The sequence below is a fragment of the Trichomonas vaginalis genome, chromosome III, assembly GCF_026262505.1.
Source record: "Trichomonas vaginalis G3 chromosome III, whole genome shotgun sequence".
Lineage (NCBI taxonomy): Eukaryota > Parabasalia > Trichomonadida > Trichomonadidae > Trichomonas > Trichomonas vaginalis.
In genome coordinates, this window is record NC_067205.1 from 8,191,829 (window position 1) to 8,211,088 (window position 19,260).

The 19,260-nt window shown below is 29.3% G+C and overlaps 5 protein-coding genes across 5 annotated transcripts, besides 6 other annotated features; 3 read left to right on the forward strand and 2 right to left on the reverse strand.

Annotated features, from left to right (window-relative positions):
- Window positions 1–3,655: part of a mobile genetic element that runs on past the window's edge.
- Window positions 276–815, forward strand: TVAGG3_0663180 (protein of unknown function, DUF4106 family; the record flags this gene model as incomplete). The annotated part of the gene is made up of 1 exon (XM_051242062.1): window positions 276–815. The coding sequence occupies one exon, from the start codon at window positions 276–278 to the stop codon at window positions 813–815; it is 540 nt and encodes a 179-aa protein (XP_051088649.1).
- A 610-nt stretch (window positions 3,656–4,265) lies between the features above and the next one.
- Window positions 4,266–4,306: a mobile genetic element.
- Window positions 4,307–6,121: 1,815 nt separating this feature from the next.
- Window positions 6,122–6,954: a mobile genetic element.
- A 555-nt stretch (window positions 6,955–7,509) lies between these two features.
- Window positions 7,510–7,596: a mobile genetic element.
- Window positions 7,597–7,962: 366 nt separating this feature from the next.
- Window positions 7,963–8,004: a mobile genetic element.
- A 617-nt stretch (window positions 8,005–8,621) lies between these two features.
- Window positions 8,622–9,856, reverse strand: TVAGG3_0663230 (uncharacterized protein; the record flags this gene model as incomplete). Its single annotated transcript, XM_001328071.1, has 1 exon — window positions 9,024–9,851. One exon carries the CDS (start codon window positions 9,849–9,851, stop codon window positions 9,024–9,026), a length of 828 nt encoding a protein of 275 aa, XP_001328106.1.
- Window positions 9,857–10,092: 236 nt separating this feature from the next.
- Window positions 10,093–11,284: a mobile genetic element.
- Window positions 11,285–11,637: 353 nt separating this feature from the next.
- TVAGG3_0663250 (uncharacterized protein) lies at window positions 11,638–13,485 on the forward strand (the record flags this gene model as incomplete). The annotated part of the gene is made up of 1 exon (XM_001328070.1): window positions 11,638–13,485. The coding sequence occupies one exon, from the start codon at window positions 11,638–11,640 to the stop codon at window positions 13,483–13,485; it is 1,848 nt and encodes a 615-aa protein (XP_001328105.1).
- A 122-nt stretch (window positions 13,486–13,607) lies between these two features.
- Window positions 13,608–15,680, forward strand: TVAGG3_0663260 (uncharacterized protein; the record flags this gene model as incomplete). The annotated part of the gene is made up of 1 exon (XM_001328069.1): window positions 13,608–15,680. The coding sequence occupies one exon, from the start codon at window positions 13,608–13,610 to the stop codon at window positions 15,678–15,680; it is 2,073 nt and encodes a 690-aa protein (XP_001328104.1).
- A 1,919-nt stretch (window positions 15,681–17,599) lies between these two features.
- On the reverse strand, window positions 17,600–19,083 carry TVAGG3_0663270 (uncharacterized protein; the record flags this gene model as incomplete). The annotated part of the gene is made up of 1 exon (XM_001328068.1): window positions 17,647–19,056. The coding sequence occupies one exon, from the start codon at window positions 19,054–19,056 to the stop codon at window positions 17,647–17,649; it is 1,410 nt and encodes a 469-aa protein (XP_001328103.1).
- Window positions 19,084–19,260: the final 177 nt, after the last annotated feature.

Here is a 19,260-nt window from a genome sequence, read left to right on the forward strand (position 1 = left end):
ATTATCCACGTATAAATTAAATCTCAAATATAAAATACCAGGGTATAAAATAACTAAACCGAAAGATAAAGACGGTAAGGTGACCGTTAAACTTATCACTGATTATGTGGCACGAAAGATTAAAAATGAAGAAATGAAGGAAGGAGGAAATGAACGAATAAATAAAATTGAGGAAGAATTAAAAGAACCGAGTGAGGCAGTCAGTAAATTATATATGATAATAAACGAAATGACAAATAATAAAATATTAAATTAAAATTTTTATTTTTATATAAATGAACATGAACGCCATGATAAGTTTAAAGCGAGAAGAAGCGAAGAACTCCCAAAATGTAAACGTAAATGTGGAGCCTAAAACCTCAGTATATCTTTCAACTGACCGTATACCATTAAGTGAATCAGCCGTTAAATCTCGAGATATTGAAATATTACCACCTCCACCCGAATATCCTGAAGTTAATGAAGACGGAAAGAATAAAATTTATTATGAGCAACAGATAAAAAAGCTTCAAAATGAAATCGAGGCATTAAATTTAATGTTGAAAATGATAAGAGATAACCCAATATTTATTAATAAATTGGTTTTAGTCGACGACTGGGTATTAATGAGATTTGTCGATTTACTCACTGATGCTGATGATGTACAGCTGGATGTTGAAGATTTAGGAAGCGGCTGCATTACTCACAACAAATACCGCAGGGTTAATGCTATATACGTCATTAAGAATGGAGAGACTAAAAATGTCAAATATGCTTACCCAGAAGTAATGAAAAGATTAAAGGAAATAGGCGTAAATGCCAAAATAGTTTGGTAAAAATAATTTCTCATTTATGTTTTAATTTATTTTTATTCATCAGCTTTCTTCACATTTGCTTTCACTCTTCTTTCAAACTTACGACATCTCATTATTTTTCCATCTTTCTCAAGCTTAAACCTTGTTTTATTATCCAATAAATTAAATTTTATTTCATTACCTTCATATAAAGCTAAATATAAATTTTTCACACTTCCTCCATAATATTTTTTAGCATGATTTATTATAGTTTCTTGCGGAATACCTTTTAATCTAAAATGTTCAGCCGTTTGTCCTTTGTCGTTTCTTAATTCATCATAATATATTTTTTTACCTGCTGAAATGTGAAGAACAGCGAAAGCGTCTTCTAATTCGTCAAAATCGTTATGAAATTGTCCCATATCATCACCAATCAATTCGCGTCCATATCTTTTCTTAAATTCAGTGGACAGCATAGATATTTTCTCATCTTCTATGTGCATTGAGTCGGTATCCTGATAATATATATTTATACCTAAATCTTCCGCTGTCGTCATCACCTCATTCATTATGCGTTTAGACATTGACAAAACAGATACGCCATATACTGGGTTATTAAATTGTGTATCCCAAACTTTGCACATTTTGAAACACCATAAATTTGATTCATCAATTTTATAAAATTCCTCAACTTGATGCCAGTGACTATATAGGTAATAATCTTTTTTATCATCTTCTATATACGTGTGTGTTGTTTTTATCGTTTTCTGTATGCTTTTTCCATATGCTGAATTCATAATGAGTTTCAAAATGTCCTTCATCGGATTTTTTACTTTATTGTATTCTCTTTTTAAATCATAAAGTTTCCTTATGATGTTTCGTATTCTATGGTCCCTGTTACCTTTCCAAATTAAGCCACCCAATATTTTATAGCTAATTTTTTGATATTTTACCAAATCCTGAAGCGCTAACATATCCACTCTCATTTCACCTGTTTCATTCACGTTTCTATTTAATCCATTTTCATCTCTTAAAACAATTAACGGAAAGGCCCTACTTTTTCCAACATTAATGATTTCAATATCTACAATAAAATAGCTCAAATATTTATTTTTCGTCGGTTCTGTTTGGTCTTCATCGAATGCATGAACTAATAAAGGGTGGGGATTATTGATATCATAAATTTTATCATCTATCATGCATTCATTTATAATTTCTGGCTTTCCTTCAACTGTAAATAGTCTATTCATTGCTGATGGGTATAAACTGCATGCGTCAAAGTCATTTAATTTATCCTCGACCATATATCTTTTATTATTTTTAGTCATACATCTGCCTCCATAAATTGCACTCATTATATATTCCTTCACGTTTCCCGATATTTCGTATAAATTACCATTTGGATAAAATAAATCACGACACAAAATTTTATTAGCTAAAGCTGGGAGAGTTGTGATATCATAAAGGTCTATGTCAATGGCTTTTTCATTAAGACAAGCAGAACGGAAAGCATTGAATCCAACCCTTAACACGTTCACGTCTTGTTCACAATAGAATTCACAATATTTGAACATGTTGAATGTTCCATTTTCTTCCTCTGCATTAATCATTTTCAAATTCTCTTTATAAGTTAATTTTTCATCATCACCCCATTCAGGTAATTCGTCAGGTCCTACTTCATCAATAACTCCCACACCTCCTGTTTCATTAATTCTGTCATAAGTGTAATATCTATATGGAAATAACTCTTTTTTTATGTCTGTGCCCTTAAATGCATCGGGGAAACATTTAGGAAAACATGCTAATTTCTTGGTAAATATACTATATGAATCTCTTAACTCAATGTGTTTTCCATTATATAGATGTTTCTGTCTAATGATTTTTGACCCTTTCATAATGTTATTTTTTATTCCAAATTTCATCAATAATCTACCGTCATATCCCATATTATGAAAATATATTATTGAATTATCCGGTAAATAATCCATAAGCTGTTGGTCACAATTAAAGCCTGTGAATGTCTTTTTTATGCTACCGTCTTCATTTGATAAGCACACCATAAAGGGAATTTCTTGACCATCTTTATTACATGTCTCAAAATCACCGAACCAGTAACTTTTCACCACTTTCTTTTCACCATTATTTTCATTTTCATTTATCCAATCCTTCATTATTCTAAAATTTCTTTTATCAATATTTTTTATTCCCTTTACGTTTTCCTTTGGTACAAATTGCATGACTTTTGCCTTATCCACGTCTTTATCGTTTCTATATAATGGTTCAAAAGCACCTACCTCCTCTAAATTTAAAATGAGGTTTAAACTTGACATGTGAGCTTTCTGTGTGCTTGTTTCAAAACGTCCATGGGCACATTTATATGCTTTCATCATTTGTTCAGTTGTCCAATTTCTCAGCTTACCGTAAGCGCAAACTTTATCATAATTTTTAATGAAAAATGGATTTATGGACACTTCTTCATTTATGAAATAATGATTTTTATAAGTAAACAATGACACAGAGTATTTATAGCCTTCGTTGGGTCCATAACATTTGCCAGGTTTGTTCTCGTTAGCTATTCTCACTTTACCGCTTTTATCATCTACATACCTTAATACACATTTTATTTTGTATTCATCGCATATCTTACTTAAAACATTAGTGGGACAATATTTAGAATCTAAAAACCTGTTAGAAATCTCCATTAATAAATTTTCATCCTTGATAGTAAAACTTAAGGCATATATTAAACAGTTATATCTCATTTCTTCTCTGCATTCATTATTTTCATTTGTCAATTTCGTGAATATTTGATATCTTGCTAAATATGGTTCAAAAATCGAGTAGCCTTTCTTCAATCTATAACCCCAAAAGTTACTTTCTTTCGTATTTATAGCTTTTGCAGGCTTCTTTATATTTTCATGAATGGTGAAATATATGACATCGAAAAATTCCAAATATAATTTAGTGCCATCATCTGAAATGTTACCGCTTAATTCTTCGATTTTATAAATGAACTGACCACTTAACATTTGCTCAAATCTTTGCCTAAAACTTTCTTTATCAATTGGTTGGCTTCTCTCCTGACCATTTACGATATAATGGACTAAAATTTTAGTGTTTAATGGTTGAGCCATTATATGCTTTTCATAAAATTCTTTTAATTTCTGACCCACTACCCTAAGTTCATCTTTTCCATAAATTTTTATATCTAATTTTTCCCCAAATGGGTTTTTATCTAATCTTTCAAAGGTGCCCTCTATTCTTTCTTTTACATCTTCATTGTAACTCTTCACATCTTCATAAATCCTCATAGCTTCTGCGTTTAATTCACGCTCATACTCTTCGTCCATTTCTAAATTCCCTTTATTTATTTCATTCATGTATTCCTCCACTTCTTTTTCATTCTTTATTTCCTCATCTATTTCATTTCTTACTTCTTCCACTTTCTTTTCATCTTGTTCATAAAATTCATCGTATCCTCTACGTTCATCATGTTCCATATTAAGTTCTGTCAAAATGTAAGCTATTCAATTCTATCGTCGGGGAAAGTATCACAAATCTATCAATTTTTTTGTAAAAGTATACAAAAACATATGGTGTTCAATTAGTTTATAATAATATAAATATTAAGATTATCCAAAATAAGAAAAACTAGGTTTTGAGAACACTTTTGAGATGATAATCAAAATATTTTGATTGAAAAATAATATATTATTTATCAGATATAGAATGGATTTTTTTCAAATTTAAAAATTCTGAAAAATAAACAGTTTTGTAAAGTAAAAAAATGAACGAAAACTCGAGACCTCGTATTCCAAATGAATGGGTAAGATATATGTATGAAAAACTTGAAAGTGGTGAGTGAGGATGTCAATTTGGAAGAAAAGTGAGAAAATTCCTAAAATGCTAAAAATGAATTTTCCAAACGTATTTTTTTATCTCATTTTTTTGATTTTGAAAAAAATTTGGAGAGAAGAACTCTTCGTTTTTGAATTTTATCACGATGGTTTTAAAGTATATTAGACACATGTATTGGTATTACTATTTTTGTATATTTTGAGAGAAAATCCCTAAAAAGTGAGAAAATCTAAGACGGTTTGAGAAAATATATAAACTATTGAAAATTTGAATTAAACTTCTAATTTGGAAAAAAGAAATTTGGAAAGAAGAAAATTCAAAAATCGAGATTTAGACTCAGCATCAAATGGAGAACAAAATGTTTCTTCATATGAAGGAAAAAAATTTTCTTGTGAAGAAATAGAGTTTTTAAAATTTTATTGTATGTAATGAAATAAACAAATATTAAAATTATTTTTTGATAACAAGAAAATTCCAAAGAAAATATTTGAGAGAAAGAAAAAAAGAAAATTGAAAAATATTACTCTCCTTTATATTTCATGAGATTTTAAATTTATTCTCATAAAATTGACAATTTTATACGTTTAGATGAAAATAAGTGATTTTGGTTGAAATAGAAATTATTATTTGCTTACAGCTATCAAATAGATTTTTGCTATTTTGATTAAAATTTGTTAATCAAATTAATAATTTTTTTCTAAATATCTTAAATATCTGGATCACTCACATATACAATGAATTGAACGATAAAAATAATACAAACTCAACTAAGTTTCCTGTCTTTCAACTAAAAAAAATTATGCAAATTAAATTAAATTGTTTATTCAAATATAAAACAAAGATGAAGTAATTACAGTTATCATAAACTTTATGAATAACTCTGTAATTGGTTCAGATTTTCGTAAAAATATTTTTATTAATATCGATAAGAATACGTTTACCTACTATCACAACATATCGATAAACAAGAGTAGAGTGATTTTTATCATCGAAACTTTTTAAAAGCTGTAAGCTGGAAGGAAAAATCTTGTTTTTTCTGAGTTAGTTGTAGAACTATTGATGCACGAGTTATCATTGTGATGTAGAAGGATGTCAATGTACTGACTGAAGGATATGAAGTGAATTGAATTTCATTGCATTTCAATTTGATCAAAATTTGTTGAAATGATATGAATGTGTCAACATCTGTATCACTCTCTTTCACTCCTTCCCTATTCTTTCGAGAACGAAGCTAGCTCAGCTTTCGCTGAGCGAATTGACACTTTTGATGTCCTAAACGTACATGCTCTCAAATTTATCGAAAAAAATTATACCACCTAAACTAGTATATTCTTATTTTAAATATGATATTATCCTTAGAATCCACACTAGAATATATTTAAATCAACTTTTAAAAAAGTTCGAATCCTGCGCGTCTCACTTTTTAAATTTTCGAAAAGGAAAATTATATTCTCCTAAAATGAAAACAATTTTCCGAATTGACATCCTTATGGTGAGTTAACATACGCAACAGTTTTGAAAAAAGTTCCATATTCTTATCAAAATGTTACAATTTTCAAACAAATTTCAAGAAATACTCTCAAAAAAGCATTCAAAGAAATCGGTGGTACACCAAAAATTAAAAGTGGTCCTCCACAAGAGGAATTAACTCCAGAATTAATTTTGAAGGTTCAGAATTCTTATGAAAATTACAAATGTGGGGTTCAAAAATTGTATTGGACTCTCAATATGAATCCAAAATTTCAAATCAGTTACAATGCAGTTATTAAGGCAGCAAAATTTCTGGGAATTTACAAAGAAAAAGATAAAAGTAATCCAAAAGCATATTATGTGGATTATGAAGCAATTCTTCCAAATACAATCTGGCATGTGGATATTCATTTTTTGAAAGAACCAGAAACTTTACCGGTTTATGGAATAATTGATGACAAAAGTCGTTATTTGTTAGCATTGAAATTGCTTCGTAACAAAAGTTCAACAGAAACTTCAAAAGTGGCAATTGCAACAGTTCAAAAATATGGAGCACCTTTCTGTTTCTGGTCAGATAACGGTAAAGAAAATGAGGGAGAGTTCACAAAATTTTTGAGTACTTATGACATTCAAATCAGAAAATCAGCTCCATACATGCCACGTCAAAATGGCAAAATTGAACGCCTCTGGCCATCACTGGACAAAAATGCTCCAAAGTCTTCAGAATTTGAGAGCATCAATCAGGAATTGGAAGAATTCAGGCAAAAATACAATGACATGCCACATGGCGCTCATCCAAAAATTGGAGTTCGACCATACACTCCAAGAGAGGTTTACAACAAATTTAAGAAATGGACCAAGGATGATAAACCGCTCTGGAAAAAATGTGTTAATAAGCAGTGGGAAGTTGAAGAGATTCCAAACTATTGAAATATTCTATATTTTTTTCAAAAATTCTCATTCAAATTTGAATTTGGTTTTCAAAATTATGAATAAACATTATTTTTATTAAACTTGATTTTTAGCTCTGAAGAATCAAAAGAATTTAGCGAGAAAGAATATGCAGCTCACATAGGGGTAGATAAAGATATATCTCGAAAAAAATTGAATTTATTGTAAAGAATGAAGAAGTTCATTTTAAGATTGAGTTGATTTTCAACCAAAACGAGAGAGCATGCAGGCAAATGAAATTCGAAAAGTGAAAGGAATGACATATGCAAAAGAAAAGATTCAAATAACGCAAGCGAAATATAGATCAGTTAAAATCAGAATAAAATTTTGATCTTTTCTACAGGGAACTAAAGGCTATGAGGCACTATATAAGGTCAGTGCCTCATAGCCTTTAGTTTGTTATTAAAAACGAGAAAACTTGTTCGAAATGATAAACAATTTCGAACAAGTTTTCTCGTTTTAAGCGAGGGAATTGTTCCTTATGATGCATACATTATAAATATATACATCATAAGGAACAATTCCCTCTAGATAGCTAGGAAACCCTAAATTAACTATTAATCTTTGAGATATTTTTTTTATTGAGGTTAATACGTTTTTCTAAATAATTAAAATGGAAAATTTTGATTGTGAACTCATCTCTAATATTTTGGCTCCTTAATATATTTGAATCATGATCTTTGATATGAGTTCTCAAAAGTATTCACAAAAGCTATTTTTCCTTGAAATTTAAAAATCCTGTTTATCATATATTACCGAATTCAATTCCCTACATATTTCAAAATATTCTATGAACATTTCAATTTTTGAAAAAAACATATTTTTTCCAAATATATTTATTATCATATTTCTAATAATATTTCCTAAACCGTCACTTTTTACTTCCTCGACGATTATTTCCCTCTCAAGAAATTCAATAGCTTACATTTTGACAGAACTTAATATGTAACAATTTTCTTTAAAATTTCATTTTCTCGCTTATGATTTTATAACTAATTTTTATCATTAATTTTATTTTTATTTTTGTCACTTATCCCACTCACTCACGCTATGTGGGCTTTCGCTCTTAATGAATTTTAACACTTACTATATAAAATCCTAATAAAGTTAATGATGTGTTTAAAAATGTTATTTGTGTTTTAAAAAATATTTCATTGGTGTTGTCATATGCGGGAAGTGGTATTGTTTAGACGTGAATATGAAAAACAGAAATGATGAGAGCAGAGGAGCGGAGCGATTGGGTCTCAACTGAATGTTTTTTGGTTCACTCTAAAAATACCACGTCACATACTACTGGAAATAACTGTACTTGTTCGTGTATAATATAGATTCTAAATTTTAATACGATCGGTGTATTTTTCAAATTTCAAAATTTTGTCTCCCGATGAATTATTATTAATGAAGCTATATCCATAATATACATCAATAGCAAACAAAAGAAATAACATTGAATTTGCTCAATGACCACTTATTAATCGGAATTTCAAATTTGAATCCTTCAAATTATTCATTCTCCTATATTATTCTTAAATATAGCAAATAACACATGTTTTAAGTATGAGAGACCATATAATTAATAAGAAAAAATAATTTTATCTTTATTAAAACTAAAATACAAACAATAAATATAAAAATAAATCAAATCTATGGAGCAACAGCTGCCTGATTAGATTGATTTTGATTCTGATGGTTTTGAGCCGGCTGATTTTGGTTTCCAGCCATTTTCATTGCAATTTTTGCAGTTTCAGGGTCAATTTTCGCTGGTTCTGTTTGGTCAACTTGGTCATTCTGTTCATTTGTGTCCTGTGGCTTTGTTCCTCTGCATTTGTCTTTTCCACCAAAGCAAAAGTACCAAACGCAGAAAATGATGATTAAAACTGGGATTACAATAGCGGCTGATATTATACCAATAGTCTTGGCATCTAAACCATCTCCAGGATAAACTCTGTCTAAATTTCCAGCAGAGAAAATTCATCCTTGAGTTGGGAGCCTGGCTGTTATCTTCGGGAAGGGGAAGTTACCATTAATAAGTTCTGAAGCTCCGGAAGTCGTGGACCAACTAATTTTTGTGCTATATTCATTATTAAGTACAGCACCTGTTTTATCTGGGTAGAAAAAGGCCGAACGTGTCGGTATCAGTGTTGGCTGGTAGTTTTTGTTGATGTATACTGAATTATGGTTATTATAATACACAAATTTTAAATTGTTCGATTGGAGCTCGTATGTAAAAACTTTGATATCTGAATTAATGACCAATCCGTAGGCTGTAACATCTCTCTTATCGTTATAATAATAATTCAAGGGGAAATTACCGTTTTGGTCTGTGGAGATAAATCCTTTGATGCCACTTTGAATACCATCTTTAGTGATACTATAGGAAGGAGGTAGAATCATAAACTGAATTTGAATAAATTCTACTCCAGGATTTCTAAATTTAACTACTGGGTTTAGCGCAACTAGATCTTGCTTAGATTCGCTCCATACAATTTTTTGCATGATAGCTAATGGAGTACTGGGGGTACTTATTTTTGAATATTTTCCATTTTCATCGGGCATTGCTGCTTCTGTTTCATATTTATACGTATTATCGAACATTAAATTTCCTGATAAGCATAATGTCTTGCCTCCAGTAATATAATAAAGGCTGTATTCGCCATAATCATAATAACTTCTGAAATCTTTGTTCAAATACTTGATTTGGTCGCATTCTCCAGGAAATGCATCGTTTATGTTGCCCACAGCAAACGAATTTACGGATCTGTTCTGAAGCAAAGAAGAAGCAAGGTATCTTCTTAGCATTCAAAATCAGTAGTTAGTTTGAGAGGTATTCAATAAAATTACAATTTTTGACAGTTTTAATATAACTATATATGATGCCAATACTTTGTTGAAAAATTTTCAACGTTCGCAATTTGATTGCATTGAAATTGTTTATGATTTTATAAAGTTTATGTTTTGATATTTAAAAGAAGTATTGAGTAAGAGGTTTTAATACGATAAAAAATTTGTGTAATTTTCAAAATATTGAGACACCGAAGTTGAGTAGGGGTAATTTTAGCTAAAAGTGACACGCCTGTAAAAAATGACACGCCCGTGAAGGGTGTGATTACCGATCGGTAATTTCGACAGTTTAGAATTTAAAATTTTTTATGGAACTGTTGCGAGTTTCATAAAGAATTTAAGGAATATAAGCAAAGATTTGAATCAAAATCTTAGACCTAAGCCGCTCGATTCGCTCGCGGCTTCCGCGAATTACAGATCAGCAAAGATTTGAATCAAAATCTTCGAACTAAGCCGATCGCTTCGCTCGCGGCTTTCTTTATTATTTTAAATTTGCATATTTCCATCAAAAGTTCATAAGGTAAAAAATTTCGTTTATATTATTGCAAAATAAAATCTTCATTATCAAAATAATATTAAATGATAATATAATATAATTTATAAACAACTATTATTTAATAAAGTTTAATTGCCAAGGTTCATCTAATTTTTTGATTTTTAATGTTTTATGAATTTTATTTATCATGTATATATCTAATAAAGATTATATATGTAGAAGATAAGTACCTTAATATGTACGTAAATTTTAATGAAATTTATACAACATTATAAAAATTTATGAATAAAAACTTGATATAAAATAACATTTTTATTTTTACTAAGAAAAAAAAGGTTTTTGATAATAAATTTATTTTATTTCGAAAAAGTAGCAATAATCGTAAAAGGGTATTGATAGGCTTGCTAAAGTAACTAATTTTAGCTGTCAAATACTTTTGTATTTTGAAGTAAATTAGTATAAATTTGTTTTTACTTTTATTTCGAAAAAGTAGCAATAATCGTAAAAGGGTATTGATAGGCTTGCTAAAGTAACTAATTTTAGCTGTCAAATACTTTTGTATTTTGAAGTAAATTAGTATAAATTTGTTTTTACTTTTATTTCGAAAAAGTAACAATAATCGTAAAAGGGTATTGATAGGCTTGCTAAAGTAACTAATTTTAGCTGTCAAATACTTTTGTATTTTGAAGTAAATTAGTATAAATTTGATATTATTTTAACTCCCTTTGAAAACCTCAATTTTCCATACAGAGGGAACGGGAATAGCATCCAATATTCCCTGAGAATGGTTGCGCATTCTCAGTTCCCTCTATATTTCGAACGAAGCTCTCATCGGTCTTTTTTTTAATACTAAACGTTTTTTCCCTGTCACTTTTAGCTAAAATTTGGGTTTGCCGTACGATTATTTTCTTGAACAGAAAGCATTACATACATAGTTATATGCATGATTTTTTAATTAATTTTTTGAATGTAAATCCTGTTTTAATCGTCAGTAAAATGTTCGTTATTTAGATATTTTTAATCACTGATTAACAACCTATTTTAAAATTCTAAAATTATTTTCAAATTGTTAAATTTCAATAATCCATTTCACAATTTTACTGAATTGAGCCTATTAAGTCAGGATTTGGGGATTATTATACTTAGGTATTATAAATCACAAATAAATTTACTGCAATTGTCTTTTCGCTTTTCAAAATCTTCGTATATCGAAAAAGTGCCAAATAGACGTTTAAAAAACATCAAAAAATGAATCTTCAGCTTGATGATAGCAATTGTTTAAGCACGGAAGTCATCAAGCTTGGAGAAAGATTAGATAAATTCGAAAATCAAATTAAAACAACTTTTACACAGATAGATAATCGTGATATTCAAGTTTTGGATCTCGGAAAGACAGTTTCAACAATTTACAAAGAAATTCACAATAGAAGTACTGTTTTACAACATTATGCAGATACTGTTTTAGAAAAAGGAAAAGAACTTTACGAATCACAACTAAAATTTGAACAACAAATCAATAATAAATCAAACAAGATAAGCACAGAGGAAGAAGAATTGAGAAATAAACTACAAGAACTCCATAAAAAGTCAGGATTCAACGTTAAACAAAAAACAGAATTATCAAAAACTTTAACAAACCTTACGAAGCAGCTAAAACAGTTAACATCACAAGATGGTGAACTTGAAGAATTGGGCGGTAAGCATAATAGCCGCTTAAGTGCATCTTTGAGCAATAATAATTTATCAAATCCAGATTTATTACAGTCTGATTTAAAGCATTATCAACAACTTATCGAAGATACTAATAAAGAAATAGATACATACTCAAAACTACTTGTTCAAAGGGATGAAGCCCTTGCAAAAGTTAAATCTTCAATTTCTTATCACCAAGGACTTTCTGAAATGATTGATAAGGTCTGCGATCTTGCATCATCCATGAAAGGAATGGAGTTAGACCATCACGATATCATAGAACAAGAAAAAATGTATGAATCAGAAATTCAACGTAAAAAATACAAAATAGAGAAATACATCAGGAAGAGACTTGAGATATTAGAGAAATTGAGTGAAATGCGAGTCTACCAAGGCTCTTCCATTTATAATCGCTCAAATTTAAGGCAATCTGCCTTAGAAGATGAAACTTCAATGATCGAAGAAGAATTGAATGAATCAAAGTCACAGCTTGAAATAGTAATTAGCGATAAAGCAAAACAAGAAAAAATTATTGATGATTTGAAGAAAGAACTTGGAGATGTTGATAAAGAGCTACAGAATATTGAAGAGGATAATAATAGAATATATAATTTCATTGATGAGCTCGATCAGAGCATTTTTGATGATAATAATTCTGATATTGAATATAATGAACAATCAAATAAGTTATATCAGGAATTAAACGAACTTAAAAACATATTAAAGATAGAAATATGTAAATCCGACCAAGTAAAGTCATTTGAAGACGATATTATAAATTCTGATAAAATTATTGATGAAAAATGTCGTCAAAGGAAGTTAACAACATCATTACAGCTTTCTTTGAATAAAGCACAAAAGGATGTAAGCGAAGTTCTTGAAGAAATCAATCATACGATGGAATCAATCGAAATCATGGAACATGAAAAGGTAAAACTATTAAATGACGCTAAAAGCATACATAAAAAGAAAGCAGAAAACAAAATATTATCTCAAAATCGAAGTTATAATGATGAAAAAGTTTATTTGTTAACAAAATCAGTCAGTCAGCTTGAGAATGTCACAAATAAGATGAGTAAAGCTATTTCCAAGAGAAAAGATAATATGAAGAAGCGGATTTTTGAAGAAAACTCTTTTAGTAAGTCAGCTATTGACATTAAAAAGAATTTAAGTTCATATAGAGATAGAGTTGCAACTGCGGAACGAGTAGCTAAAGTAATGACTTATATTTCAAAGAATATTTCAAAACAGTTGCAAGATTGGAAAAAATTCAAAAAAGAAGATATAGGACAGAATGAAATTAACTCTGCCGAAGAATGGTGCACTAAGTTAGACAAGATAGTACGAAGAGCAGATGATTTGGCCACTTGGGTGCAAGTTTTCGGCAAACATAATAATTTCTAAAGATTTTTTTGTTTGTTTTTTATTATGAAATGGAATTATCTTTTTTTATTTATTTAATTTGCAGTTTGATCCATTCTGGATCCGATTTTTGTAACTATGGCACTTTTTTCAAAGAATTTATTATGAATTTAGAAAAAATTGACGCTGGGCTACACCCAGAACTAAAGAGGCCACCAGACTTTGATTTCGACAGTCTAGACCATTTAAAATCACGTTACAATTTTTTAAAAAACTATGCAAATCTCGATACAAATAAAGATATTCGAAATCAGTCACGTATTTTATATGAAACAATATTATCAAACGTTTTAAAAACACGTAATATATATTTGTTATATCTTGCATCTCATTCAGACTTATCTACACTTTCTGAAAACACACAACTCGATATTTTGAAGTGTATTAACAAAAAACAAGAAGACATATCAAATAATTTCTCATCGTCATTCTCACAATGTTTATTATTGCTTATAAAAAATTTTCATGAAGAACCTGAAGTATTTGCACAAATTGTTTATTCATACTTTTCAAAAGACATCTCAGACCAGTTATACTTCGGATACTCTACATTTCCAGCCATTTTTGGCTACTTTTCTTCCCAAGAATTCACTTTTAAAGCATCTCGTTTTATTTTAGAGTTATTCTCAATAGATGAAGACTTTATCCTACTCGAAAGCGTATTAGTACCATTCCTTCTCTCCGCGCACTCATTTTTGGAAGATTTATGGTGTCAATTTCACAAATTATGCACAATGACATTAGGAAAGTTTGATGAGAAGCGCTGTTACAACATCTTGATCGAAAGCCTACAGAACTCTATTTCTTTACTTACAAATTCCCATATTTTTGTAATTCAACAGTTAATCATCCGATTTCCACACAAATCCAGTGATATTTTGATCAGCCAGTTTTTATACAAGTCATTCAACATGGTATTCACATGTGGAAGTGTCATTCTCCCAAACGGCGCCAAAAAATTTACAAATTCATGTTTTCAAAACATTTTATCAACACGAGAACACGAAATCCAACAAAAGATCTTTGATATTCTCAGTGGCAACTCCATTTTCACAGACAATTTGCCGAAACAGCCAACAACATTTTTGTTCAAAAGATATCCATTCATTTTTTCATTCGAAGACATCAAACTTATCTATGATATTCTTATTGATGACAACAACTATAAATCTACAATACAATCTATGTCATCAGAAATCTCTAATTTTCATGAAAACAAAAATGTTTTTGAAGTTGATATGTTTTTTAGTTATAATCAGAAGAAAAAATTAAATAATAATGTTGTTTTTTCAAGGTCATGGAATTCGATAGTTAAAGAATCACAGAGGAAAAACATTTGTCCAATTGATTTCTTTAATGATCTTAAAAAGAATCAACAATTACCTTTACTTTGCATGTCATTTGAATTCGAGAAATTCGCGTATCAAGAAATTGTTGAAAAACTAGAACAAGAATTGATTAATTTGACTTTTTTGATTGATAGTGCTGTTGAAAATGAAATGTACAAGAGTTATAGTGTTTGTCTTGAGAGATTGTATGATATATGTTTATCATGGAATTCATTTACTGTTGTTGAAAGTTTTGATTTGATAAAAGGAGAATTTCAAATTTGTGATTTAATTAATATTGTCAAAAGTTCTGCATTAATTGTTTTTAGTGATATTGATAATATTTCATTGTTTCCATTCCATCTTTTGTGTTCTATACTTGATAAATATAAGATATTGATTGATGGACCTATATTAAATCTCCAGAATGAGTTTGTTCAACACATTTACTCATCTAGATTAACTTACAGACAACAGATTTCTTCTTATCCATCAGGTTTAATGATTGTTTTGAGATACGCACATAATCTTTCTAATGCTTTGGATGAAAGTCTTGGAAGAAGACTTGTAGCAATAATTGAGTTCACAAAGACAATTATATTAGTTGCAGAATCAACAGATAATGAACTTGTTAATGATTTCTTTAACTTCGGTCTTTTCGCAATAAAGAATCGAAGTTTGCTTGGTTCTTTTATAGTTTTAGACAAGATTTTGAACAGTGGTTTCACATTCACAGATCAATACATGGCAGAACTCAATTATTGGAACATTTTCTGTTCGAAATTATCTATAACATACAGTAAGATCTTTGATTTCCAAGAGAAACTTATGAAAATACTTTTTGTGTAATAAAAAAAATATTTATTTTGTTTGTATTGGATAAAATTAAAATATACAGAATAGTAATATCAGAAAGACAAAACTTTCATTTTTCTTTTTAGAGTATCGAGTATGGATTTTATTAATGATTTTAGACTCGATCTTTGTAGTATATTTTGATGGAATTTGATGATGATAAATATTTGAATTTTGACAATAATTCACAAAAAGATGATTTATTTTGATCTCTTCATTGAAAGTAATATTAAAAGAAACACTTCCATAAGTTGAGACATTATTTGAAAGAAAACAATTAATGATGGTTGTTTTACCACCTTCTACAACATGAATTATTTTTTCACCCGAGTTTTCAATAATATTACATTCTTCAATAATAAATTTTCTAATTCCATAATTGTAAATCAATGATTTTCTTACAGAATTATAAATGATATTAGATTGAAATATTTTTACGTCGGGAAGACTATAATCTAAAAAACAATAATCATAGTATGCTGTATTATTAATTATGTAATTATATGTGGAATTTGATTTGGAAATACGTTTTGTATATAAACCTCCTGATCTTATTTCGTATCCACATATATTATAGGTTCTATAACACGAAATATTGATATTAGCAAAGTATTGTCTTCCATGGATGAAATCTAATGGAGCATATCCTTTTGGCTGTTTAAATGAACTCAATAAAGTGCTATCAATAACATAATTTTTGGAATCTTGTGTCTTTGGTTCGCTGTAACAGTATTGTCCATAATATGAGGTTGAGCAGTTCAATGAACAAATTCTGTTATGAACAACTTCACCCTTAATTGAGTAAACAGCACCTCCAACTTTTGATGGATGCGATACACATACAAATGTACTATCTTCAAAGAGGAATTTAGCAGTACTTAAAGTATCTACCGCGCGATTATTGAGGTTTTCAAAGAAACAATTTTTGACATAGTAGTTTCTACTATATGCATAAGAACCATTCTTAACATATGTGAAATCCCCATCATAAAATTCGTTGAATTCAAAATGAAATAATTGCATAAATCCATTTTCATTTTATAATAATATTTTGTGAAAGGATGACGCAAAATTCATTAAGATCTATTATATAGATGTTATTATATAGGTGTTTTGACAAAATTCAATAGGGTTTGATTTTTCCACCTTTTTGTTTATTTGAATAAAATCTTATTTTTTAGGAAATAATCTTATTTATCGTCTTCCTTGTATTGAATAAAATTTTAAAAATTCTAATTAATTGATCTGGATCATAGCATACACTCTTTCAATATGAATTTATATATTGAGGCAAATTGCATTGAGAGTTATTAGAAATTAAAAAGTCTTTCGAAACGTTTATTATATTTAAACCCATTTTCCTACGTAAAGTCTCCCTATCGTTTTTCTGCCTCAATATTGAATGAACCTCTATCAAAAATTTGAATAAGAGACTTTACAAAAGAAAAGGAGTTTAATTTCTATTTTATTTATTCAAACAATATCCATTCATTTTTTTCATTCGAAGACATCAAACTTACTATTAAGTTATAATTATATCAAAAATGTGCATATTTACCATTTTTATTTTCTAATATTCTTGCAATTTTGCAATTTCCTCACATTCTATAAATATACAACTATTCATATTCTCACATAGCCAAATTTTATTGTCCCACTATTTTCATCAATGAAAATTTGATTTTGTGCCAAAGTAGTCGGTATATCCCTTTTTTAATATCATTTGATCTCTTATTTATTGGTAACCAGATGTTGTTTTTTTATTGAAAATGTAGGATTATAAGCTGTTTCTGAAATAAAGTATTCAATTGTCATTGTATATAGTAGGAAACTTTCATTGATGCCTCGAATATAAATATTAGTTTCATCATCATAAACATTAGTAAATTCATGTCTTAAAATATAACATAACAATAATTTATAAAATACATAAAAAAACAAATCATACACATAAAAGAAGTTATTCCTGTTCAGCCTCGAGTTGTCCAACAGCACCCTCGAAATAAGCAATCGATGCCAAAATTCTTGCAGTAAATCCAGGCAATTTCGAGAAATCGATGATGAATGTCAACAACTGCCTCGGATCTCCCAAATCGCACGAGCTGAGAAATGCTCGCCACATCTCAAAAATGTCGTCAAAACCTGGCATTTTTGACAGAAACTCTTCATTTGTCCAACTTTCTTTTCCTTTGTTTCTGAACTCATTTGTAACACACATTAAACTCAAACACTCGTGTGCTTTAACAACACAATACGCTGCATCAATTGGGGTCAGTTGCAGCTCAGCATTTCTCATCCAAGAGACAGCTTCGACAGCTTTTGTATCTGTTTGGAACAACATTTCACTTGGTTTTTCTTGGAGTTCTGATGGAACGTATTTCAGCAAAATTCCAAGTTCTTTTGGAGATTTTTTGCAGAATCTCTGCATAACTGCATTGATATGAGATAGATTGCCACTGTGTGGTGGATAAAACCGAGGATATGTGGAGTTAAAGAGATATCTCATTGCAAGTATCGCAATTGTTGCTGCTCTGTCTTCATCTTCTGTTTGTACGTACTCTGCAAGAACAACTGTGGCTAGATCTATCCATTCTTTAACTGAATTTGGTGAGTTATCGCGATTATAAGGATTATCAAAACCTTCTTCGTTAAGGAAAGGAGATTTAGGAGAAAGAAAAAATGATTGTATGTCTATTTCTTCTGGAAGTTCTGAAAAGTATGTAGTTTCTGGTTTTCGCTGGGCTGAATCGATAATATTATCTAACCATTCTCGATTTTTAGCATTTGAGCGGAAAGGAGGTGGTAAAAGTTGTACTTTAGTGTAATATTTATTTGCAAGCCTTCTAATTAAAGACATTCGTGTTTGAGAAGCTTTATTTATGAAAAAAATTGATCTTTCGCGAGATTCTATGATTCTTTGTAAGCGGACTGTAACTGTTTTATTAGTGTTATGCATATACTGGATAAGATCCAGTAGTTGTTCCATCAAATTGCGTTGTTCATCGAGAATAATGATTTTTTCTGTAATTGAGTCTATATTAATTTGATATAGTGTTTCTATTAAAAACAATAGTATGATTAAATCATACCAATTTAAACAATTTCGATCTGGAATTCCATAATCTTCATGACAATCATGATCTAGCTGTTCACGAAGGATTGAAAGAGTACTTACAATCTTTTCGTGCTCCCTTGTAATGATTTTTGTCGCTTTTTCTAAATGATGTTTGATGGATTCACACATTTGTGGATCTTGAGCTAAAGCATTATCGGAAATCGGAATAAGATACTGTTTTAGTACATGAAAATCACCTGGCCCTGAATATCCTTCGCCTGTCTTCATAAATTGCGCCGTTGTACCTCGACGCATTTTAAGAAGTGATAACTTGAATATTAGTTTACATACTGACAGATAATCAAATGGATTAGTTTTGAGTTAAATTGATCAAATTTTAAAAATTTGCTAATTAATTTTTTCATTTTTTTGAATGATTAGTATCCGTTAACATAATAAAATAATGTTTTCTAACTTATCAGTACCATATAAATGCAGTGATTTTGATATTTATTGATT